The sequence below is a fragment of the Rhipicephalus sanguineus genome, chromosome 7 (assembly GCF_013339695.2).
Source record: "Rhipicephalus sanguineus isolate Rsan-2018 chromosome 7, BIME_Rsan_1.4, whole genome shotgun sequence".
Lineage (NCBI taxonomy): Eukaryota > Metazoa > Arthropoda > Arachnida > Ixodida > Ixodidae > Rhipicephalus > Rhipicephalus sanguineus.
In genome coordinates this window covers 34764987-34791883 of record NC_051182.1, presented here as the reverse complement: position 1 = coordinate 34791883, position 26897 = coordinate 34764987, and the positions used below count along the sequence as shown (strand labels likewise).

General features: G+C 46.9%; 1 protein-coding gene across 6 annotated transcripts in view; it reads left to right on the top strand.

Moving 5' to 3' along the window:
* LOC119399394 (uncharacterized) overlaps positions 1-26129 on the top strand; it is a 137337-nt gene extending 111208 nt beyond the window's left edge. For 4 of the 6 annotated variants that reach the window (XM_037666210.2, XM_037666207.2, XM_037666209.2 and 1 more), the window contains 3 exons: positions 28-89; positions 10532-10618; positions 25967-26129. In XM_037666210.2, coding sequence (XP_037522138.1) covers positions 28-89; positions 10532-10618; positions 25967-26106 — 289 coding nt within the window. In that variant the 3' untranslated portion in view covers positions 26107-26129. The remainder of the gene's footprint in view (positions 1-27; positions 90-10531; positions 10619-25966) is intronic. The other 2 variants (XM_049417680.1, XM_037666208.2) reach the window with 1 other exon arrangement.
* The last annotated feature ends 768 nt before the right edge of the window (positions 26130-26897 follow it).

Here is a 26897-nt window from a genome sequence, read left to right as displayed (position 1 = left end):
CTCAAATCTATGTGCCTCTCCTTCCAGGTCATCAGTTATTCATGTAAAATGGGAACCATATGCTGTATTACTGAATGTGAAGGCTGATGGTAAGCTAACAATTACCTTTTTGCTTGTGCACTTCATTCGATTATTGTAAAGCAGGGGCATTGCTTCTTAGAATACTAAACTCCTTCATATACTCCTATTTATGAAAGAAAATGATTTCTTCTAGCCTTTATGTAAGAGTGCTAAAAATAAAAGCAATGACGTCAGTTGAGACAAGTACAAAGAGCGCTGACTTCCAGCTGTTTAGTGTGGTATTATTAGGTATACGTGCACATACAAAGCGCCAGCCGGAAAGAGATTTCAAGAAAGCCAAAAAAGAAAGAAAAAACATTATTTACTCTCCCTAGTGATTCATTCGCCTCAATTAGATCATGGTGTGATACTTGGCGATTGCAAATGAACTTCCGAAAAAAAATATTTCAATGTAATTTACCAAACGCTCGATCCCTTATTCGTTTAATGGTTCTGTTCAAGAAAATGTGCACGAGTATAAATATCTATGTCTTGTGTCAACTCAAGAGGAGTCTTGCTGACATTACTTCGAATTCATGTGCAACCATGCTCACAGAAAGGTAGGTTGTGCGGAACGTACGCTGCGTTCGGCGACACCTAATAGAAAACTCTTCCCAAAAAAACTATGGTTCGTCCTATACTCGAGTGAGGCTCTTTCGTGTGGAACCCCCACTAAATATTTGAAATACACAAAATTTAATTTTTTCGGAAGAATAATTTATTCCGTCGCTATGACAGGTACTTTTGCTCTATTCGCATCTTCATTCTCTTCGCTTACCAGTCTTTTTTTAACACAAAAGCTTATGCCGCTGTCCACCGAGACTTCACTCGCGTATTTACGTCAAGTAAATACGTCAGTAGAGTGCTCTTCTAGTACACTCTAACCTCACTAACATCATCGGCAGTGATCTGCGGACTTCGTTTCCGCCAATGAAATACGTCAATGAAATACAGATGAAAAAGAAAAACCAAGAGAAAGATTGCGTGGCTTTTTATAACGCCTCCTCTATTTATTTCAATGCCAGAGTTAACGCTCGCTCCTAAAAGGAGCTGTTGGTCCACCTTAGTTCACGAGTTGTCGTCGTGCGACGCCGCCTAAGGGTACGACTGCGTGTGTGTCACACGTGCCTCTGAGGGCCTTACCATGGAGACGCGGTAGGCTCGCCGTACCTCTCCTTGATCATGCATCAGTCAGATTTATTCCTTCGTACTCCTTCCTTTTAGATGCGAAGCATCTTATGGCGGAGTTCAATCTGGTGGTGGTGGTGGTGTGCGGCGTGACCACCCTTACTGCGTATGCGCAAGCCCTCTCCCCACACCTCCTCTCCCCCTTTCCTCTTTACAGCTCTCCACTCCATTCTCCACTTTCCCCTCTCCACTCCCCCTCTCCTTTCTGCCTCTCTACTCCCCCTCTCCCCTCCCCTCTCGACTTTCCCTCTCCACACCCCTCTGATACGTGGGCTCGAGATGCCGAAACGCTGCTTTGCACCGCCTCATTGTCCCCTTTGGCGGGAGATGGAGTGCTTTTTTGTTCGAAGCAATGCCGCCACCGTCCCACAGCACTCGTGGGGCACATCTAGCGCATCTTAAGCCAAGCGGCCTGCCGCCAATGGCCGCCATTGGAATTTGAACTTGGCAACGTATAACGCTAGAACTTTATTTAGTGAGGCGAGTCTAGCTGTACTATTCGAGGAATTAGAGGGTGGTAAATGGGATGTAATAGGCCTCAGTGAGGTTAGGAGGCCACAGGAGGCTTATACAGTGCTGAAGAACGGACACGTCCTATGCAATCGTTGCTTAGCTGACAGAAGAGAACTAGGAGTGGGGTTCCTTATTCATAAAAATATAGCTGGCAATATAGAGAAATACTATAGCATTAATAAGAGGGTGATATGTATCGTAATTAAGTTTAATAAGAGGTACAAGATGGTAGTACAGGCCTACGCGCCTACATCCGGCCATGATGATCGACTGGTTGAACGCTTCTACGAAGACGTAGAATCAGCAATGAGTAAGGTAAAGACACAGTATGCTGTACTGATGGGCGACTTTAATGCAAAGGTAAGCAAGAAGCAGGCTGGAGATCATGCAGTTGGGGAATATGGCATCGGCTCTAGAAACGCCAGAGGGGAGTTACTAGCACAGTTCGCAGAATGCAACGATTTAGGGATCCTGAATACCTTCTACAGAAAACGAGCTACTCGTAAGTGGACGTGGAGGAGTCCTAATGGCGAAACTAAGAATGAAATAGACTTCATAATGTGTGTCCACCCGGGCATTGTACAGGATGTGGAAATAGTTAACAAGATCCGATGCAGTGACCATAGAATGGTAAGATCTAGAATTCAACTAGACTTGTGGAAGGAACGGCAGAAACTGATACGCAAGAAGCCGAATAATGAACTAGCTCTGAGAGGGAAAGTACAGGAATCCAGTGTTTCACTTCAGAATAGGTACGCGGCTTTGACCGAGGAAACCGACCTTAGCGTTGACAGAATGAATCGTAGTCTGACTTGAAAATTGGCTAGCGCGAAAATCGACAAGGACTAAGAAGGAACACTCATGTACAGGACTAGTATCATTAAGGAGTGTGTAGTCGAAGTCGGGGGTACAGTCGTTAGACAGGACACTGGTAAGCTATCCCAAGAGACGAAAAACCTCATTAAGAAACGTCAAGCCATGAAAGCCTCAAACGCAACAGACAAAATAGAGCTGGTGGAGCTTTCGAAGTGAATCAATAGGCGTAAAGTAGCCGACATAAGAAAGTATATTATGGAGAGAATTGAGCATGCTCTAAAGAACGGAAGGAGCCTCAAAGCAATGAAGACAAAACTGTGCATAGGCAAAAATCAGATGTATGCATTAATGGACAAGGAAGGCAAGGTCAAAACCAATAAGGATAGAATAGTTTAGGTAGCGGAAGAGTTCTACAGAGATCTGTACAGCACCGATACAGCCAGGATGATAACGTAAGAAGCAGTAATGGCCCAGAGGAATCTGACATCCCACCAGTATTTACAGGAGAAGTAAAGATAGCTTTAAAGGGAATGCAAAGAGGCAAAGCCGCAGGTGAAGATCAGATAACATCAGACCTGTTGAAAGACAGTGGAGAGATTATGTTAGAAAAACTGGCCACCCTGTATACGAAGTGTCTCTTGACGGGGAGGATACCAGAATCTTGGAAGAATGCCAACGTCATCTTGATCCATAAGAAAGGGGACGTCAAGGACCTGCAAAATTACAGGCCCATCAGCTTACTGTCCGTTGTCTACAAGCTATTTACAAAAGTAATTGATAACAGAATTAATAAGATATTAGAGTTCAATCAACCAAAGGACCAGGCAGGATTTCGTACAGGCTTCTCAACAATAGACCATATTCATACTATCAATCAGGCGATAGAGAAATGCGCTGAATACAACCAACCCCTATACATAGCCTTGATAGATTACGAGAAGGCATTTGATTCGGTGGAGACATGAGCAGTCACGCAGGCACTGCGGAATCAGGGCACCAACGAAGCCCATACAAACATAATAGAAGAAATCTACAGTGGATGCACAGCCACTATAGTCCTCCATAAAGAAAGCGACAAAATTCCATTAAAGAAGGGCATACGGCAGGGAGACACGATCTCTCCAATGCTATTCAAAGCGTGTTTACAGGAGGTTTTCAGGGCCCTAGATTGGGAAGAATTAGGGATAAGAGTTAATGGAGAGTATCTCAGTAACCTGCGATTCGCTGATGACATTGCATTGATGAGTAATGCGGGAGACGAATTACAGCTCATGATTAGTGAACTGGATACGGAAAGTAGAAGAGTAGGTCTGAAAATAATATGCATAAAACTAAAGTGATGTGGAACAATCTTGGCAGAGAACAGCCCTTTGCGATAGGGGGCGAGACACTGGAAGTTGTAAAGGTGTACGTCTACTTAGGACAAGCAGTAACCGCGGAGCCGAACCATGAGAGTGAAATAACTAGAATAAGGATGGGACGGGGCTCATTCGGCAAGCATTATCAAATCATGAATGGTAGCCTACCACTATCCCTCAAGACGAAGGCATATAACAGCTGCATCTTACCGGTACTTACCTACGGGGCAGAAACCTAGAGACTTACAAAGAGGGTTCAACTTAAATTGATGACGACGCAGCGAGCGACGGAAAGGAAAATGATAGGTGTAACCTTAAGAGACAGGAAGAGAGCAGAGTGGGTCAGGGAACAAACGGAGGTTAAGGATATCATAGCTGAAATCAAGAAAAAGAAATGGATATGGGCCGGGCATGTAGCACGTCGGCAGGATAACCGGTGGTCATTAGGGGAACTGACTGGATTCCAAGAGATAACGAACGCGTGAGGGGGAGACAGAAAATTGGGTGGGTAGATGAGATTAAGAAGTTGGTAGGTATAAAGTGGCAGCAGAAAGCACAGGACCGGGTTGATTGCCAGAACATGGGAGAGGCCTTTGCCCTGCAGTGGGCGTAGAGAGGCTGATGATGATGATGATGAAGCCAAGCGCATGGAGCAGCGTCGCAGAGACGCGTCTCAGTTGGTGGCCCGCAGAGCGCAACGAACGGAGGCGCGCCACATCGAAACACCGCGTCTCTTATACATGTTCCTCAAATCACTCCGGTGCCCACCGGGACGCCCAGGTGCTCGGCTTCCAATCATTGTAGCGCCTGGGCGTCCCAGAGCGCACCGCGGTGATTTGCCGAAGATGTCATCAGTGAGCAAGCGTGACAACCGCGGAGACAACCAACATAAACTCCATCTGAGAAGTACCTTGCAGCACTCTGGAAGCTGCAGGCTTCTTAGCCAATGGGAAACGCGAAAGCCCCTCAAGATGTATTCATCCGGGTCGAGGCGTCTGCTCGTCGTCTACTGGGCGTCTCTTTGGCGTCGGCTCGCCTGCTTTTTCGGTACTTGCTCTCCGCAATCAACATAAGCTGTTTTCACGCCTGAAAATGTACATAAATAAATATTTAAATAAATAAATAAATAAGGCTAATAACTCCTCCTCCCCACCCACATCCACAACTAGTGTGGCTATTTTAGCGTTACGTGTATTACAGCACTCGCGAAGCGTGTATCATTATATCTTCCAACGGAAGTCACTAAGGCTCAGTCATGGTACTGCCGACAGTAGCTTGATACTGATGACCAGACAGCTCTATATTCAGTTCCCGTTAGTTTGTGGGTGCCTCAATGTGTAACGTACTGTGCGTGCCCTCAGTTGAGCAATAAGTGAATAAACAAAACATGCTTTTCAACGTAAAATCGCGCTGCAGTGTTTATTGCGTAACTGGTAAAGAAAATGTTATGGGAAAGCACGCTCAAGTGAAAATCGTCGAGTTTCTTTCTCCGTTCGGGCTAACCTCTCATGGATTTTCATTAAATATTATTATCTCTCTCTCCGTTCGGGTTCTCTGCCGCCACGCAAGAACAGCAAGAACCATTTCGGGGATGCCACCTCGCCGTTTCTTCGATATCCAGAAACCCATTTGTAGACGGAGCGTTCGCTGGCGTTTGTGAGGAACGCGGTTCTTCTTAAGACAGCGTTCATACTTGTGCTTTCGCCAACTTCTTTTTTCACCGCACCAAACACATTAAGCACCACTAACCTTGCTTCTTTTGAAAAATGGTTGATCTTTGTCCTGTAGCGCTCTGCAGATTCACTTACCGCAGCTTCAGCGGCCATCGCGCACTGGTCTTGAGTGGAAGAGCAAATTTTCGGCGAAGCAAACAATTTTAGGCATTCGGGGCGTCTCTCATCGTGGACGCATCACCAGCGCTGATGTTGTGGCGTCATCGGCTATGTTTACATAAAACAAGTTTTACGATTCCGCACCACTTTGGTAGTCCTAGGAGCACGTAAACAAAGGAGCGATTCAAATAATAGTACTCCTCGTATCTTCGGCAGGGCTGCAAGGTAATTGGGAAATGGAGTATAGTAATCATGAGTAGAGTCGCTGGAAAAAATTCAGGGTATCGCATCTATTTTCCGCGCGCTGTCGCCGACGCGAATGGCTTACTCGCGTCACGTGACCTCGCGTCGCTATATCCCTTCCAAGCGCTTCGGGAGCAGTTGCGTTGAACATACAGTGTGGCCGGACATTTAGCAGTACCACGGACGCTAGGAGTACTTCATCGGTTTTTAAAACAAGTCATGCTGATGCCAGAGTGTACCTCACCAACAACCAAACGTAATAGGGAATCTCGGTTATTTTTGCATTCCGAGCAGGAAAAATTATCGTCAGAGAGGGTCGTTCTACGTGGCTGCATAGCTGGCCGCAATGAATTCGCACCCCTCGAAGAAGCCTAAATACTGCAGAGAACTACATGAACTTTTCTGGAGAAGCTCTCATGCGACAGTATACTTCACCTTTCCGGTTCACTTTCTTCGGCGATATTGCGAACTACATACTAAATACCTTTATGTTTGCCCAGCTGTTTATATCTCAATCTTTTCAACAGATTTTGCATGTATTTCGAGTTACAAGCGTGCCAGGCATGAGATCGAAATGAAATATTTATGAACTCTTTTAGTCACCGTGCCTGAAAAAGAAATTTTGATTAGGTGGTCAGCGTTGCTGACCACCTACTCAAATTTCTTTTTGCAGTGCCACCTAGGTGTTTATCAGGCAAACAAGTGTTGTGTGCCACTTGGTGCTGGTTCTCTAAGGGAGCTTTTCTCTTGCTAAGCAACATCGTTAGAGCCAACATGTCGCTTCCCGCGCAGGACTCTGAAAGTTCCCACGTGCACAAAGCTGTGTGAACTTATACGGAACCTTTCTTAGATGTAACACGCAGCATGACACTCTATTTTACTGGCTATATTGGCAAGTATACAATGTGGACCAGGTTGATTATGTACGATGACTTTTTTTATGGTAGTCAGCTACACCAACCACCGTGCATGAAAGGGATTAGAAATGGGGTCCTAGACTCTACGGGGAAATCCGCCATAAAGGTTTATTCTATGCCAAAAATACCTTTTTCTGTTATAAGATATTCCAACCGACGCTAACAGCTCTGCTGGAGGCAACAGTTCAAGCGACAGCAAATATGGCCAGGAAGAGGATATTCGCGATCTCATGCGCAATGATGAATCCGCGATTGCACATGTTAATGAAAATGTCAGTGACGCATGCGACACCGAAAAAGATGCAGATTCTATCGTCCCAGACCAAACGGTTCCCGTCTGGAGTACAAAGCGTGGGATGTCTTGCTGCTAATATTTTCATGACTGCGCACTGCAACCACATTATTGAAATGTACAGTACTACCCCTTTCGGCGTTTTCAGCCTCTTATGAATGCTTGAGTGGAATTAGAAGAGTGTGTTTGATACGAATCTGTGCGCGCCAAAAAAAAATAATAAGCACCATATTCTATTGGCCAACAAGGTGCTCAAAACGAAGCGAGAATGCGGGAAACGCAGCACCAAAGGCACAGCCATCGAGAGCAATTTGGCTGTGCCAAGCGCCAATGTGCCACTGTCACTCTGCCTTCGGAAGAGGAATAAAATTACAGCATATCCACGTGGTGAATGATGATTAGTGGGGCGAAGCGAACTCGCGCTGCGGCACGGCGATGGCATTGGCGCGAGCGTGGTCCTTCTTGATGGAAGATATTGTGACTAGATTGTTTGATAACCACAATCTGTTGCACACACCGCAACTATGGCCGAAACTGTTATCAAGGAAGTCCCGCTGGAAGCACGCGTCGGCGCCTTCGGGCGGAGCCCGCCTGATGCGTTTTGCAGCCACTTCACGTGCTCGCACAGCCTCGGGCTCTGCCTGCCGGTACGCGCGCTTTCTCGCCGCTTCACGGTCCTTCACATTTTGAAGATCCGATTCCCGCCCCAGCCGTGCAGCTTCGGCCTCGCGGGCCCGAACGGCAGGGTCTTCGCGCCGCAGCCGTGCAGCTTGTCGAGCAGCTTCGGCCTCGCGGGCTCGAACGGTGGGATCTTCTCGCCGCAGCCCTGCAGCTTGTCGAGCAGCTTCGGCCTCGCGGGCTCGAACGGCGGGGTCTTCTCGCCGCAGCCGTGCAGCTTCGGCCTCGCGGGCTCTCACCTCAGGATTCTGTCTGCGAGCGCGCGCTGCCGCCTCCTCCGTTCCCTCCGTTCCGTAGCCTTGTCTTCCATCTGGCGACTCCGAGCTAAAGAGAAATCGTGCTCGTCAACGTCATCTTCTTCTACTGCATACCAGAACGCGCGCAGTAAAGAAGAAAGAATGCCACACAGGCGAACACGCACGAGAGTCTCACTCGTCAACGTCGTCTTCTTCTTCTACTGCATACCAGAACGCGCGCTTCTCACGAGCTAGAGGTGGCTACTACAACGCTACAAACGGAGGATGGACAGACCCACGGCATAAGGAGCTTTGCCCCTAAAATCCTTTTTTCTGAATAGCGCAAAAAAAATTTAAATGAGAAAGCGCAAAGTATGCTGCTACATTGCAAATGACCAAGTGCACTATGTAGAGACGGTTCCGGCAGGGTGGTCAGCAGCACTGCTTAGAACACTGCACGGGACGTGATTCTTGGCCCGAGCAAAGCCCACGCCCAGCACTCGTTCAAGTTTACGCGCCCGAACCCGGCCCGGCGACTCAAAGCAAGGCCCGGGCCCGGCCCGAACCCGACAAAAAAGTTCACCTACCCCGCCCGCGGCCCTACCGCAGATCGGCCCTGACAGCGGCCCGAGCCAATAATCTAGGTGTTGTTGGCCAAACATGGAATCGACAGCAAGGCGTTTTAGGTGACAAATATCTAAGCTTTATTGGCGCATGCTTCTCTACCAATTATACTTTAAACTACGGTAATTTTTTGTAGAAAAGGGCCTCATGGTGGAAGCAGGTGAGCGGACATATTGGTATACGATGAACGTTCGTTCGGCATCGATATACTGCACCAATTTTTTTTTTCTATAAATACAAAAGCAATAAAGAGCGTTTTGTAGCAGATATTGTAGCAAGAAAAGCCTTCTGCCTCATGAGTTGCGATTCAATAGGGCACGCGATAAAAACAGAGGGGGCAGAAAATATAACCCTGTGTTCCATTTTTGTTTTTATTGCGCTCTCTATTGAAATTTAAAGCATGCTCTACCAACAAAGCCTATCGTGCACCCTATGGGTATGTAGCGCCTGTCTTCGGCATAGCAGCATCTCGCCACAGCAAGCGAAATATAGGAAAAATCCAAATGTCACACCTTTCCTGTAGGTACACTAACCCAGATAAAAGTTCCAACGAACTATTTGCACCACGTGTACTTTCCGAAATACGTATAAACAGCTGCAAGGAAGATGTACTTCTTATATCATGATAAGCTTGCTGTTACTAAGAACGACCACCTCAAACCGCCCTATCAGCGCTCTTTTATACTCAATCATACAAAGTGTATCATGCCGTATATAATACGCTGCGACACTTACAAGTGTTCTTACAAGACATGTGGGACATAATTATGCATGCAGAACGTATGTGGAACAATCTTAAAAGGACAGACGTAGGCGGCTAGATAGATAGATAGATAGATAGATAGATAGATAGATAGATAGATAGATAGATAGATAGATAGATAGATAGATAGATAGATAGATAGATAGATAGATTGATAGATAGATAGATAGATAGATAGATAGATAGATAGATAGATAGATAGATAGATAGATAGATAGATAGATAGATAGATAGATAGATAGATAGATAGATAGATAGATAGATAGATAGATAGATAGATAGATAGATAGATAGATAGATAGATAGATAGATAGAAACGCTCAAAGTGCCTTTGATTCGCTAAGAAATGCATTGAACTTAGAATACATGCTGTTAGGAAGTAGCAGTTTTCTAGGTATTTGTGTTATAACGAACAGATTGAACAATACGAATGCCAATGAATCAAGGCTTCAATGAAACATTAAACGAGCTTTTGCAAATCAGTTCTTCGGAATCCCGCAAGGTGGCGGAAGGGTTAAGAAAGGGAAAATTGAGAACCACCCGTTTGTAGCGCGAAGCCACAAGGAAATTCATACGGATTTCTCAGAAACTAAAGCCTCCTAGCTGCTGAAAAATTCGTCCTGGTCCGGGGATCGAAACCGGGACCAACGCCTATCCGGGACGGTAGCTCTACCAATCCTGCCAATCTGAGAAATCCGTATGGATTTCCTTGTGGCTTCGTGCTACAAACGGGTGGTTCTCTATTTTCCCTTTCTTAAACCAACTTTTGTGAAAAAGTTTTCAGCTAGAACAAGTTAAATATATTATCAAGGGCTCAGTGTGTATTTTTCTTGCTCGCGTGAAGTACTAAGACAGCTTTATATTTCTAAATCAACTATTTATCTTACAACTTGCCAAGTTTTGCTCTCGTTATATGTGTTAGTCACTGTGTGGAAGATCATGGTTCCTGAGTCGCAGGTTTGATCGGCGGATATATTTAATCATTACAGAAATCTTCCTTTACTATTGCAGAATACCTAGCACATAATTTGGGCGCAAAGACGGAGTACGTGGTACGGAATTACAACAAACACTCTTTAGTTCTCTCAGATCTGAAAGGTAGGAGTGAGTGCGTTTCACAGTACAATTTATACATTTTTACCAACCTAATCTTTTTACACTGGAGAGACTTGGCGTTGCTTGCTCTCTTTCAACGCTGCTTCTAATTTTCGCTATTTGCTCTCCATTTGGAAGTGTGCTTGCAGTTTAACAGTAATGTGTCACTTGAAAATTTTCTCAATCTCTATAGCAGAAAGAACACATACATTTTATATTTTGCCTTGACCAAAGCATAAGAGAGCGCACGGTGCTAGAATAGAGGAGGTGGCCGAACGCCCACCACAAGCGCATTGCCATACGTTTCGAGTTTCTACAGCAGTCCCCAGACGGCGAAAGCAGTTCTGGAGATCAAAATCTCGCATTCCAATAATTTGCCCTTACTGTAAACGGTCGCTTAATATGGCAATTTTTTTGTGGCTTCAAACAGCCTTTTAATACTCGTCGAGGCTGTCTGCCGGCATTGCCCACGAAAATTTGCTTCTTCCATTAAACATAACTATCAAGTTGACTTATTTTACTAGATTTTAGCTAAACCTGTTATAAGGTACGTCTTTCCTAACTAATAATCAAGCTAAAAAAAGTATGGCGTTCCTGAACTGCTTGTTTCTTGGATCGCTGAATAGCTAAGCAATCGCGAAGAGTTCCCGGATAAAGGTGCGCATCACTCAGCCTATTCGCAATGCCCACGAACTGTAGGTGGCGCGCCGTGCGATTCAAGATGGCGCCAGGAGGAGGGTCAACCCGTTTGTTAGCATAGGAGCAGATGGTACGTGCGGACGTACAGCCCGTGCCACTTTCACCGGATGAAGTCATGAGCTGCAATGAAATGGATATGAGACCAAAATACCATTCCAAACCATGGAAAGTCCTAAGTGCTCGCCACCTATTATTTGCTGCGGTGTTAAAGGTTATATTTCAGCGCCGTTACCGTGCATCGACAATGCTTTGCTAAATCATGTGCGTGCTACAGAAAACTGCATGAATTAGAATTGACGTATGAACTTAACGGCACTCCGAGGTAGTATGTAGCGAGCATGCCTGACGGATTTGCCGCAGTAGTAGGCCGTTAGAGAGTAGCGCCTTCGCTGCTGCACGGGACCGCATGTGTAACGTGGTAATGGCTAGAAAACATGTATTACGCCGTCGTCAATACTTGTGCAATCAGGAAGACGGAGTTACTTCTTCAGCGCAACGGAAGCGTTCAACATCCCATTCAGTAGCGCTCGTGTCACGGCCGCGCTCCGACTCTAGTCGTCTGCAATTCGTCTGCGGATGTCGTCTGCGGATGTTGCAGGTTCGATCAGCACAATCGAAACATGAATATCGAAAAGAATGCACACGTATGTTTTTCGCAACGTCGAATTTTCGAAAAAGTCGCCGAACAGCAATGCCGTTTGGAAGATAACGGTGAAGTATAGGAGAAGTTAGCCGAGAGGCGTAGATCGTGGCCTTGACTGCACGTTTCATCGCTCTAACCATTTCGCTTCGCTGGTCGAGCTCGAGCATGTTGGCAGCATGCGGCACTCTATAATATCCACAATAATTGCGCTACATGCAATGCACAAGAAGAATTATGCTTTTATTTTGATCTCGCTCAAGGATACTATACATCAAATGCAATCAAAGTGACTTACGAGCGTGAAACAACATTACCATACGAAGGGACGTGAAGTTCAACTCGCTCCTCGTGAGTAAGCAGCGGATCGTTCATTGTCGCTTTCACTCTCGGTGCTTGCACAGCCTTCTACGTCCAGTGGAAAATCCTCGTCGTCAAGATGGTTTCTTTTAACATCACTGCTGAATGCAATCTGAAGAATACCCTCCACCAAATGACTTTGACCACTCCGCGTCACCATGCGGAGAACATATTGATCTCAAACCGGTCAACAAGCAAATCGCTTGCAGTGTGCTGCCACCTATCACCAAACGTACAAAAACAAGCGGCGCTGGCTATGAAACCAACACACTGGTGAACGCGCCGGCGTTGAGAGCGTTCGCTCCATGAAAGGCGTGGGAGCGGACGCGTCCTCGAATGACTGAAGCGTCGCTCGCACGATTCATAACAGCGCTTTCCTCACAAAGGATAGAGGCCCTATTTTAATGTATCGCTAACTTGAGATTGCTGAGGTATAGAAGAGCACATCGCGAGCCCTCCCGATCTCCCGCATACAATGTGATGCGATTCATGCACTACAAAAGCACTGACGAATGCTATATGGAAGTAAAACAGGGTGAGTTTCAACTGAACATGTAAGGCGATAACATTTAACTAACCTACGTGGCTACAGAGAACCTCGCGAAGCTGATATGTGTACGCTGTGGGCTATCACAGAACGCGCGAGTGGCCACGTATTTTCACGAAAACTTTGCGTCTCGCGAAGTCAGAATCATATTTCTCGTGTCACAGAGGACTCGGTTCGTTCACTAATGCAGGAAACATGCAAAGTCATAGTGCTCCTTTCTTGCCTACGCGTTAACACTGAGGCTAGCGCAGCCGAACAAGGGAGCGACTGCGTGCTGCCATTTTTTCGTCTACTAACCCACCTCGAGAGGACGCTCCTGAATTCCGCGTGGCGGCGCGACAGTCTACGGGCATTGCGAATATTACAGTCACATGTGGCGTACAACAGGGTTGTGTTTTGGGTCCTTTGTTGTTCCTCCGACCCGTGAATAGCATTTTTGATTTTGTTAAGCCGAACGTTCAAATAAGACGTCTCAAAGATGAGTGCGTGTCTTCTAAAGAAGACACCACCCTAATGAATAAAATGATCTCTATCATAGCCTCAGTCAATTTTTCTATTCGTGCACTCAGTCGGAGAAGACCATGAGTGTAGAAAAAGAATGCTTTTCTTCCCATTTCCGGGAAGCAAACGTCTGCCTCCTAAAGTTATATGCTAGACTCCTCGACCCTTAAAGAAGTTAATCACTATACATATTTGGGTGCCACCCTTTTCAGAAACACTGTCCTGGGGTGCTATGCAGGATGGCCCGAGTTTCGCGAAACTCGGTATCTTTCCGAGCTCTGGCGACACCCCCTTTTGAACGAGCTAACAGTACGAGAAGGTGAAGTCCATCCCTCAGCACGAGCTCCTTTGCATTCGTTACGATGGAACGTGGCGTCACGTCAAGGGCGGTCGACAAGGTTGGGTGGTGTCGTCAAACTAGAGGCAGCTTCTTTCATTTGTTTGTCGTTCCACTGAGTGCAGAAGTGCACCCATGCAAGAAAAGTGGAAGAAAGCTCTAATAACTATATTTTTATGTGTGCGCGGGCCGTTTGAATTCATTTTCAAGCGTTTAATTTCTGCACTAAGTATCCTTTAGAATAACCAGCACCGGGCCTCTAAGATTAGTTCCGACCGAGCGCCTGACACCGCTGCTAGAGGTAATCGCCGAGGCCACGTGCATAATCACCATGGTCGGCCAGCACATTATAGCGCGTTGCTTGGCCGGCGCGCGCCCTCGTCGTTCTCTTCTTCATCGTCTGCTCACTCCTTGTCGTTCTCTTCTTCATCGTCTGCTCGCTCCTCGTCGTTTTTTTCTTCATCGTCTGCACGTGCGCCCGGCTGATTAGCTAATTGGCTGGGCGGTATACCTAGCTAAGTCAGAACATCCTATGACGAAGCTGATTAGGCCAAATCGTGCTAAAGCCGAGCTAACTAAGCCACGTCTTACTAAGACCATGCTAATGAAGTCGTGTAAAGCTAAGAACAATGTAATTAATATTGTTACGTGAAGAGACGAAGACTAGATGCTATAAGCAAGTGTATTTACTGGAGAGCGCTCGGGCAAGGCAGCGGCACTCAACAGTCTCCAAATCGTGATCGTCGTCTTTCGCATAATCGTCTTTTGATGACTGTCCGCAGCATGACCCCCGGCGGTAAAAGCACCGTCCCGGAGATTTTTAAGTTAGCGGTCAGATACACTGGAGAAGGCCTTGAGTCTACTGGCGTGCACGATGTCACTTGACGCGGCGGCAGAGGGTGAAGGCAGACTGACCAGAGTAATCTCGTAGGTTACAAGTGTTACATGGCGGATGATGCGGTAGGGTCCTGTGTATCTAGACAGGAGCTTCTCCGAAAGTCCCACATGACAGGAGGGCGACCAGAGCAGCACGAACGCGCCAGGCGAGAACTGTGCGTCGCGGTGGCGGGCATCGTAGTAATTTCGCTGTTTGTCTTGCGAGGCAGTCAGCCAAGTACGGGCAAGTTGGCGCGCATGATCGGCAAGTGCTATGGCATCACGTGCGTACTTGGTAGTTGGGGCGGCAGCCAAAGAAAGAACAGTATCAAGTGGCAGGTTGGGTTCGCGACAGTACAGTGAATAAAATGGCGAAAATCCGGCAGTGGCGTGTCGAGAAGAATTGTATGCGAACATGACGTAAGGGAGAACAATGCCAAGTCATGGTGGTCATCCGACACGTACATCGACAGCATATCCGTGAGGGTTCTGTTGAACCTCTTCGTGAGACCGTTCGTTTGCGGAAGGTATGAGGTGGTCAGTTTGTGCTGAGTGGCAGAGGTACGCAGAATGTCGGCGATAACTCTAGAGAGAAAGTTACGGCCACGGTCAGTGAGTAGCTGTCGTGGGGCACCATGGAGCAAGATGATGTCATCTAAGAGAAAGTCCGCGACGTCGGTGGCGCAGCTGGTGGGGAGAGCCCTTGTTATGGCATATCGGGTGGCGTAATCAGTCGCCACGGCTACCCATTTGTTTCCGGTAGAACACGTAGGAAAGGGGCCAAGAAGATCAAGTCCAACACGGAAGAACGGCTGTACGGGAACGTCAATTGGTTGGAGATGACCAGCAGGGAACATTTGGGGCGTTTTGCGAAGTTTACAGGAATCACAGGCAGAAACGTCGAACTTAGCGGAGGAGACCGGGCCAATAGAAGCGATGGCGGATGCGACCGTACGTGCGCGATACACCTTGGTGTCCTGCAGTTGGAGCGTCATGAAGTTCAAAAGGGACAGTTCGACATAATTGTCTCGGTATGACTAGAAGTTCCCGCCCATCAGGATGGAAGTTACGACGGTGTAGGACACCATCCTCGAGGGCGAAGTAGCGCACTGAAGCGTCATTGAGACATGTCCGCAGACGGTGGATGAGTTCTCGCAGCGAAAGGTCGCGTTGCTGCTCGTCTGCGACGTTCTCGAAAGAAGACAGAGAAAATATGCCACTGGGTGCGTCGTGGTCGGTGTCATCGGCCTCGTCTACCGGATAAAGGGACAAGCAATCGGCGTCCATATGCAGGCGACCAGACTTATAGATGACAGTATGAGAATATTCTTGAAGGCGTAACGCCCAGCGACCAAGTTTTCCGGTAGAGTCCTTCAATGAGGACAACCAGCAGAGCGCGTGAAGGTCCGTTACGACATAAGTATGGGCGGTATTTCGCAACCGCCAAAACTAGGGCCAGACACTCACGCTCCGTGATAGAGTGGTTGCGCTCCGAAGTTGTGAGGAGCCTGCTGGCGTAGGCGATGACGCGATCAGTACTGTGCTGTTGCTGTGCTAGTACTGCGCCTATGCCGTGCCCACTGGCGTCGGTACGAACTTCAGTTCGTACCGACGTGGGCCAGAACTGGCGGCGTTGTAAGCAGCCGGATCAAACGAGCGAACGCGGAAGCTTCGGCGTCGCCCCATATAAATGGCACCTTTTTTAAAAAAAAAAGGTAAGTGTGTGGTCGTGCTATGTCCGCGAAATTTTTTACAAAGCGGCGGAAGTACGAGCATAAAATAATGACGCTGCGCACATCTTTAACACACTTAGGAATCGGGAAATTCTTAACAGCGCAGATTTTGCCTGGGTCCGGCTGTACTACATTGGCATCAACGAGGTGGCCAAGCACTGTAATCTGGCGACGACCAAAGTGGCACTTCGATGCGTTAAGTTGCAAACCGGCTCGGCGAGAAACTTGCAGGATTGCAGATAGGTGTTCTAGATGACTCGCGAATGTGGGGTAGAACACTATAACGTCGTTCAAGTGGTACAAACATGTGGACCACTTGAATCCTTGAAGGTGGGAGTCCACCATGCGTTCAAATGTGGCCGGTGCGTTACATAGTCCGAATGACATCACTTTGAATTGATAAAGACCATCAGGTGTGACAAAAGGCGGTTTTCTCGCGGTCCATATCATCCACAGCGATCTGCCAATAGCCAGAGCGTAGGTCAATAGACAAAAAGTAGCGAGAACCATGTCGGCAGCCAAGGGCGTCGACAATGCGAGGTAAGGGGCAAACGTCCTTTTTTGTTACTTTGTTAAGGTGCCGGTAGTCCACGCAGAATTGTCACGAGTCGTCTTTCTTTTTCACTAAGACAATGGGTGACGCCCATGGGCTGCATGATGGTTCGATGATGTTCTTGGTGAGCATCTTCTTTACTTCTGGTTGAATCACTTGACGCTCTGCGTGTGACACTCCATATGGACGCCTATGAACAGGCCGGAGCGGCATCGCCAGTATTTATGCGATGTTTCACGGTCGTAGTTTGTGCCACTGGGCGATCAAGATCAAAAATATCGCGGTACGAAAACAGAACGCGGTAGAGGTCGTCAGCATTCTTAGGTGGTAGATCTGGCGCAATCATTCTCTTCAGGTCGTCGAGAACAGATGCAGCGGACTGCGAGGGGTCGGTGTGCTCGGTATTACCATCCTCCAACGTAACTGATGGTATCAAGGAATCGTCGAAGGCGCTGATGTGCCAAAAATATCTCTCGTGGCAGCACTTGCATTGTCAAGCCAAAGTTGACCACTGGCAAACATGTGCGATTGGGGGTGTAGTAGATAAAACAGAACGAGGCACTGTAACACCTCGGTAGAGAAGAACATCCTTGACAGGAGTCGCAATGTACTCGCCGTCGGGCACTGGTGAGGATGGTACCAAGCAACGTAGGTCAGAGCTGTGGGTGGTGAGCGAACGAAGTCTGCGGTGGTTAGGCGAACGGGAGGCGGCGCAGGGTGATCTGGAAGAGGAAGGTCAAGGCGGAGAGTACCGGTAGAGCCGTCTATGAGGGACGAATGAGAAGAAAGGAAGTCCAAGCCTGGAATGGCGTCGGGGGGGCAGTGGGCGAGTACGGCGAAAACAACGATGGTAGAGCGATTGGCGATCTCGACTCCAGCTGTACACATGCCAATTGCATAAGCTGTTCCGCCGTTCTGCGTGCCGATTGCTCTTCCGCCGTTCTGCGTGCGTGCCAATTGCACAAGCTGTTCCGGCTTCGCGGTTACTGTTAGAACTTTCTTCAGCGAGTCCGTAGATTAGCGCTCATCACAGATAAATGGGCTCCCATGTCGATTAGAGCACGAACAGGAACACCGTCGATGTGTACTTCAAGGGGGTTCATATTGGTTGAAAGGGTCAGTAAAGTATTTGGCAGCGTAGGGAGCAATGCAGCGGCACCTCCGGGCGCTGCACCATCTAGTTTGCGAATTGGAGCGACGGGGCTGGGGTGAGCGGGACTGCCGGCATAGGGGCGAAGGTGAGCGCGGGTACGGGCGGCTAGGAGCAACAGATTCAGTGGTAGCGTGATCTGTACGTGCTGTAGAGGGACGGTACGAGCCATTGGCGCGGTGGTAGCCAGTGTACATGTACTGTGCAGGAGAGTTCAAGCGATTGTGACAATGCCGAGAGATGTGTCCAATCTGGTGACAGATGAAACAGATGGGCCTGTCGTCAGCAGTGCCCCATTCAGCGTTGCGGAAACGTGGTTCGAACTGAGGCGGCGAAGGGTGTGCAGTCGGAGGATACGGCCGAGAGTCCACATGATTTACGGAGCAGACAGAGTGGAGTCCCATGCTGGCAATCTCCTGACGGACAACTACCTGAATAATCGAAACCGGAAATGCAGGGGAAGCGCAGGTGCTGGGCTCGCAAGTAGCCGGTTAAGCAGCTTCAATTTCTCGTCGCACAATTCGGGTGATGTTGGCATCATTGCTTGTAGAACGGGGAACATCGGCACAGGACGACGTCAGCGCAATGTTAGGCAAGCGAGCAAACTGTTGAATAATGCGCTTGCTTTTATCGAGTTCCAGGAGCCGGCATTCTTTGATGACCGCATCAACAGTGCACACGTTATTGAAGACGAGCAGATTGAACGCATCGTCACGATACCCTTGAGAATGTGAGAAACCTTGTCCTGTTCCATCATGTGCGAGTCAAATGCACGGCAGAGAGCCAGGACGTCTTGGATGTACATCCCGCACGGCTCTGTTGACGTCTGCGCGCGGGTCGACAACGCCTTTTTCGCAGCGAGCTGGTGACCATCAGGGTTGCCGAACAACTCTCGTATCTTCTCTTTGAATATATCCCAACTTCTCAGCTCAGTATCATTCGTCTCATACCACATTCGCGGGGTGCCGTCGAGGTAGAATAGCACATTGGCAAGCATGAGAGTAGGGTCGCACCGGTTACCTGTGCTGACGCGTTCGTAAAGGCTGAGCCACTTGTCGACGTCTTGCCCATTGGAACCAGAGAAAACACCAGGATGGCGAGGAGTGGTGGCGTTGATGTACGTCGCGTTGGCGGCAGGTGTTGGAGCCGGAGTGGTCGGCGCATTTTCCAGAGTCATGTAGGAAGGCTCAAGATTGCGTCCGCTGCGAAGCTTCGTGACGAAGGGAGGTACCCAGCACATCCACCAAAATGTTACGTGAAGAGACGAAGGCTAGAGACTCTAAACAAGTGTATTTTCAAGAGAGTACTGGGGCAAGGCAGCGGCACAAAGTAGTAGTAGTAGTGTCCTCTACTGCATGGCTCATATCAAAACACACAAAACAGTCTCCAAATCGTCGTCGTCGCCTTCAGCATAATCGTGTTTTGATGGCTGTCCGGAGCAATATCATACTAATAAACACGACGCTAATTAGGAGCGTGTAATTAAAACCAAGATAATCAGGACCTTACTCACCGAAGTCGTGTTAATTAGTATCGTGCTAATTGTTAATACGCTAATTACCTCTGTACTAATCAGGACCTTGATAATTAAACCTAAGTAATTAATGCCATGGAAATTAAAACGTTATCAATTTATGGTAATTAACACGACGCTAATTAGGAGCGTGCTAATTAGGATCACTCTCATTAAGATTGTGCTAATTACCTCTGTACAATTCAGGACCTTGCGAATTAAATCTGAGTAATTAATCGCGCGGTAATTAAGACACTGACAATTAATGATAATTACCACAGCGTTAATTAGGGGCGTGTAATTAAAACCAAGATAATCAAGACCTAACTCACCGAGGTCGTGTTAATTCGGATCGTGATAATCAGTATTATGCTAATTACTTCTCTGCTATTCAGGACCTTGCGAACTAAACCTGGATAATTAAAGTCATGGTAATTAAAACATTAACAATTAAGAAAGGACTATTCAGTATCATGTTAGTTAAGACCTTCCTAAATAATTGCACCAATAGTGAGACCGATCTGACGATGTCTCGCATTCAGTTTCACTGCTCTCACGACGTACCACTCACGGCTATGAAGCAAGCGCCCCTGGTGGGATTTGCGTCGAGAAATGTTACTATTTACTTGTTTGTGGAGCCACTGTTTCTACCGATTCGCTACTACAGAAACGTCTTCAGACGTGTAACGTAAGTATAGCAGAAGCCTGTCTATTTATTTATCTGTAATATTCCAGAGAAGCAAAACGAGCTGCACCAGAGTGCTGCCTGTGCGCCCTTGTTGCCTTTGAGAGTGGAAATTTCCATGCTGCAGGAGGAATGAAAAAATTTTCCGAAAGAGGACAAACGCCCACGAACACGCCCGTGGGAGGCGCGATGATCAGTTGGCAAAAAGATAGCGCGACAATCAGGCTGACGTCGCTGCACTGTCAAAATATCGACTGAGTGGTGCCGCTGACGCGTTCGCACGCGGTGCTCCTTTGAAAACCGCCGCAAATGCCGCACATGCGTTTGTGACGACATTCTCGTTCTTGTAGTCGTTTTTATCAACGCTGCTATCGCGTGCTCCTCACTGTCTTCCTGTCATGACCGCCGTAATGCAAGCTCAGAGCAAACTCGTGTACCCGAGAATCTCGGGCCATCCTGCATAGCACCCCTGGAACTCTCCTATGCAATATACATCTTTTCGTGCTTTCCGTAAACTCTGATACATTAAGAGAAAGCTTAAACAAGCACTTACCGCTGTTAAACTACTCGTTCATTGCTCCTTAATTCGACTAAAGTTCGAGCATGCCTGTAATTCCTGGGGCCCCCACAAAGCATAAATATACTTCAAAAATTGAAAGACTAGCTATCCGAATTACTTATAACAATAATTTGGAACATTTGGATCTCCAACTAAACTAATGCGGCCTAAAATATTCCAGCACTTGAGTCGTATCGAAAAAAGTCACGGCTCGAATTTCGTCTTAAATTACTTACAAACCGGCACTCAACCTGACATGTATGTCGATTCATGACGAGACATACTCGTGTTGTCTTCAGGCGTCGTTGAGAACACGAGACGCAGTAAAGAAGAAAGAGAATTTACTAAACCATCAGAAACACCATGCCACACAGGCGAACAGCACGCGAGTCTCTCACTCATGAACGTCTTCTTCTACTGGTCACACCAGAAAAGCGCTTCTCCTAGAGCCGCTAGCGATGTTCCAACACTCGCCAACACCAACAAAACGCTCTAACCCTCTGTGTTGCACGAACTAGCCCATTCAAGTACTCTTCCTCTCCGTGCACCATTCATGACATGACTAACTTGTCTTTGTAAACGTTGCATTGTTTAACTTAGAGCATTGATTGCTTCCTTTGCTTAATATATTTATTCACTCTGCGACTTTCGTGCCCTTATTACATATTAAATAAAATCAAAAACAAGAAATAAAAAATTGTGCCCGGGCTCTATGGACGTTACAACTGTGTAACTGGCACAGATAATCACGACAAGACAGGCACAAAGCGTTAATTGCAAACAGCGCGTGTGTATTTTTGAAAAGCTTGAAAACTGTTGCTGGTGAGTGCACAGCGCAAAAAACGCCAGGCCTGCGCGGAAAGTGCAGCACAGTCAGAGCGAAAGCTGAAAGAGCGACATTACTAGAGCCTGTTGTAAACTCTCTTCGGGCTACTAATACAAGTACACTTGCAAGGTTCCGGCTACGTCATAAATCATATTTTTTGTGAAGTTGGGAAGCACCGACTACGCCGCTATTCGTGATTTTGCGGAAAAGCGATGTACCCGATACACATCCGTAAGGTATTATGCGCACTTTGTAGCTGCGGAGGCTGATGACGATGAAGATCTATGGCTAATTCCTTTGTATCGAGTTAGAAGCTTTACACGACCCACTAGTAACGTAATTCGCATTGCGTGACGCCCAGTTGTTATTTCACTCTTCTACTACGCTATACAGCGAATGTTAAGCTGAAAAAGAGAGAGAGAGAGGGAAAGAACTTTATTGAGGGCCTGAGGAGATGGATCGTGGGGCCCTTATGGGCTTCCTTGGCAACTAATACAAGTGCACTTGCGATATACCCACTACGCTATAAATCATCATCATTTTTATGAAGTAGGGAAGCAGCCACTATGCCATTTTTCCTATTCTGTGTTGGAACCGTGGCAGTCGCTACACATCTGTAAGGCATTAAGTGCACTTTGTTGATGCTGTGGCTGATGACGATGAAGAATTATGGCTGAGCCCTTTGTAACGGGTAGGAAGCATTCGACGACCGACTCGTTGCGCAATTCGCATTGTGTGACGCCTGGTTGCTGAATTTGCGTTGTGTGACGTCTGGGTGTTATTTTGCTCTTCTACCACGCTGTATTACATATGTTAATGTGGTTCCTCCCTGACATGAGGCCTGTATAGGGTTTTTTGGAACGAAGTTTCAAGCACTGGCATGATTTTGTAGTAGAATAGTGGGTTCCCAGGAAGAGGGCTCTGGTACGTACCCCGTTCCATCCTGGATATTTCTTCTATTTCGTTTTTTTTTCTTATTTCATGCGATAGCAGTTACGGACACCGGCGCGCGGCGGCGGCGGACAACTACGGCACCAAAACGGCTCTTGTTGTGATCTCATAACAGGTTTTGCTGTAAAATATTTATGATCGTCCGACTGATTTTCTCTTTTTCAATCGAAATTTTACTACATTTTTTCTTTTATCTAATTTAAAGATTTTGGCCTGCGATATTTAGGTGGTGCAGGCAAGGCATAGTTTTTTTGTTAATTTAAATTTCATTTATTTTCGCCCAACTCCACTTTAATGTAATGTAATAAATCTCACTCTTGTGTGGTCACCACTTGTCTATTGTTGAGCTCCCTAATAATACCAAAAGTGCTTGCAAAATAAGAGGAGCAAGACAGTTTTATTGGCACTTAGCATGCGGACAGAATTACGCGATGCTTGAAAGTTAATTCTTTTTGTATGGTACCGGGTACAGTTGAAAACATTTAACACGGCGGCGCCATTCAGCGCATGAAAGTAAATGTGCACCAAAAGTGTTGAAATGTTGCAAGAAACTGTATATTCACAGAAGGTTTCATAGATTTTAGGGTTTTTAAGCATGTCCTCCGTTTCACATTTTTCCATTTTGCATACTGGTACATTCTCTTTGAAGCGTTAAAGTACAGCAACTTAGCAATAATCGTCTCCACATGATCGACTCAGAACAATAGCGCAAAGAATCACACGGACGGCGACAGGTAAAGATGGGACAGAGTGCTGTGTCCCGTCTTTACCTCTCGCCGTTCGTGTGATTGTTTGCGCTACTGCTCTGAGTTATGCAATGCCAACTAGTCCATCAGTCTGTCCTTTTGCAATCCACGAGATCGCGCGTGTAAACACTAGCGTGTGCTTATCAAAAGCATTGTCAATGCGCCTTGTTTCGCGATTTCACGGTTCGTGCGGCCTTCCTCTAGGGGAAAAGTCGGCAAACGCCTCTTGATCTCGGCCACTTTCGTACTAGTGATACCAGTTGTCCGGCCGCTGCCAAAAATCTGCCAAAACGGCAGAGGGAATCACAGGAAAATGTGAAAGGTGTTGTGTTACCTGAGAAGCAGCTCATTTCTCGGAGTTATCTTGAAATTCCATCTGTGTAACGAGCATGAGGGGGAGAACTTGACCAAGTGGGATGCACCAACTCAATAAACACGGCTTTTGCAGTTCACAAGTTCCACCTCTGGCGAATCATTGGAAATTACGTGATTCAATTCACAGTGACGTATTAGTGACCGTATAGGACTCCGAACCATTGAGTATCCAGCAACATAAAGAAATGGAACAACAGATCACAGCCCACATTATATCAGAGTGCCAATATTATATCACTCGAAAAGAAATGAAACGTAAAACACTTGAATCATACACCCATAGACCCATGCGCAGGTGTTCAAACAAGGTAGACTAGTGGGATGTCTTGGTTTCGGTGGAGGATTTTAAGAGGAGTAAGAGAGACTCGGCGCTGTGCGTAGCTTCGACATGCTTGCTGGGATTTATTAGCCTATCGAGGAGATGAGCGCTTACGCCGAGGGCTATCGCACATTCTTCCGCATCGGTGAAATTGCACGCAAGTTGATAGCACTCTTCAAAGTCAAATACCGGAGGAACGAATGCCCCTGGTGTGGAAGTGCATCAAGGCTAGGGCACATTAGGCACTACTGTCTGGTGCCCCAGTGCGGTAAACTCCACAATTAATTCAGACATGGAGACTCCCATACTAGTCGTGGGAGGCACGACGCTCACTACAGACCCCGGTAAGCCAGCGGCACAAGACCCAGTGTGAGCCGTTGTGCCAGTGGAGCCCTGGGAGAACAGCCCCACCCATTGCACATCTCAGAAACTTTCAATAAATGAGCTTTTATATCCTGTGCCTTCAACGTTGCTTGCAAGGTGAGGGATGACTTTGTCATTTAGGCTATCAGGACTGACGGCAAAACGGTATCGATGGTAAGAGAAGAGTGACTAACACAAAGTATAAACACGGGGAATCCAGTGTTCTAGAAAATTATTTGTGATATTGTATGTGTATTTGAGAAAGGGTTGAATTTAGGCAGAATAGACGTAATTGAATTCAACTTTTAAACATAACGAGAATGCCCCGGAAATAGTGATTGAAACACTCTGCAACACTCTCTGGTGAGACAAGTGAGTTATTCGGTTCGGCAGGTGTTTCAAAGTGTCAGCAAAGAACCTTGTGGTCTGTCAACCAATTCAAAAGGACGGCCATGGAGGCCAGGCCGGAACTTTCTGACCACGCACGCAGCAGTAAGAGGTATGTTATGTGACGATGCAATTGTGTGCGATTAAGGTCACTGTGTCTCACACCAGAGTAGCGCCGAGGTTAGTCGCACCGCCGTCTTCGTCTACTACGATAGGTGTATTAGTGTTGAAGTTACATAATGCACGAGGCGCTATCAGGAGACGCCGCAGGATAGTAACTGTAGTGACGCATCCTGGGGCCCACAATGATGACACACCGAAGGAACTCGGTGTTAGTTGCCTATCGATGAAGATATGATTGTTGCGATGCTGCGCATGACGCTTCTGCTATTGAAACGCAAGCTGGTGAAACTTCCAAGTTTCCGTATATTTGCGTTCCCCACAGGCTTTCTCTCTTTCAAGCCGCTTATTTGCGAGGCTACTGAATGTGTGACTCTTTTCGTTTCAAACAGTGCTCGTTCTTGCTGAGAAAACACCTTTGTGGTTGGCCTACAGTCACTTTCTCTATCGGACCAGCTTCATCGCTTATTATTCCATGCGTTCTGTACGTGCTTCGTTAACTTTTTGTAAGGAAGACTTCGACGTGCCTAAGCCGGCACATAAATCCGTGAAATACTCATCCCACAAAATCAGTATTTCCCACATTGCTGCACCACCACGGTGGTCTAGTGGTTGTGGCGCTCGACTGCTGACTCGAAGGTCGCATGGTCGAATCCCGGCCACGGCGACTGCACTTTCAACGCAGGCGGAAAAGTTTGGGGACCGTGTGCTTAGATGCAGGTGCACGTTAAAGAACCCCATGCAGTCGAAATTTCCGGCGCCCTCCACTACGGCGTCTCTTATAATGATATCGTGGTTTTGGGATGATAAACCCCACATCCGTCTTTCAATATTATTTTATTACTATTAGTCCACATTGCGAGCGTTTATCGCAGTCGCTCACACAAAACAATGTTCACGTATACCTAGTCCCTGAAGACACATTCATCTAGCTCACATCCTCTTTTATACACATTTCTGTGCACATTTTCAAGGGTTGTTTAAAATACCCTAGAAGAAATGTGCAGCGACATGACATGTCTAAATATTTCTCAATAATTTGTATTGTCCAGGACGTTATGAATGTATTGCGGGATTATGTGCTTACATGAACTTTTCTTACGTTACGCAGACGTACCATCGCCATGCTCACTCTGGGTGACGAGAGACCATCTTGACAAAATCCCAAAGATGATAAACAGGACATTTTATCAGCAGTGCCCAGAACCTATCTACGCTCCGTTTAGAGAGGAGTGTTTTCGGAACCAATAAAACTAACCTCTTCAAATTTTTTTCTAAAGATTGAGTGCCCCCCATTGTGTCACGTTTTATCCTAGAACGTGCTCAGGTAAAGTGAAGTGCATTCCACGCACATGTGGAGCACGTGGTTTCAGGACGTTTCTTGACAGTAAGCCACTCTTGCCCCTTAAATGCTGTGCAGGTAGGCCCGCGTTTAGTGAACATGTAGACCTCCCTGAATTTTAGCAATTGCGATACATAAATAAATACAACGGGATTGTAGTGAAGAGATGACGACGACGAACCAAACGAGCAAGCAAGACTCAGCGCCAGTAGTAGCCACGAGACACGAGCTCACGCTTGCCCGGATTTCGACTGGTTGTCGCCCGCTGCTCTTTCACGCTCCACCCTTGACGTTCTTCGATAGTCCGTAAAGTACACATGCTGGTAAATCACGTCACAGGATCGCGAACGATTCCTCTGTACATAATCCCTGTTTTATCGCATTATGTTGAATCACCCATGGGTGTTATCATTACGTGCTCATTAGCTTATTGCCGGTCTTGTCGACTGGCATTAATTTTAAACTCTCGACGCCTTCTTTCTCTTGCTAAGCTTTAGTTGGTATATTACCTGCGCATGTAAGTAACTCACAGGTTCAACTTCCATGGTTCAAGATTTGTATTAAATGCGAAGCATTTCTTAGCGAACTTCTGCGACTTTGACCGTATCTATCTATCTATCTATCTATCTATCTATCTATCTATCTATCTATCTATCTATCTATCTATCTATCTATCTATCTATCTATCTATCTAGCCGCC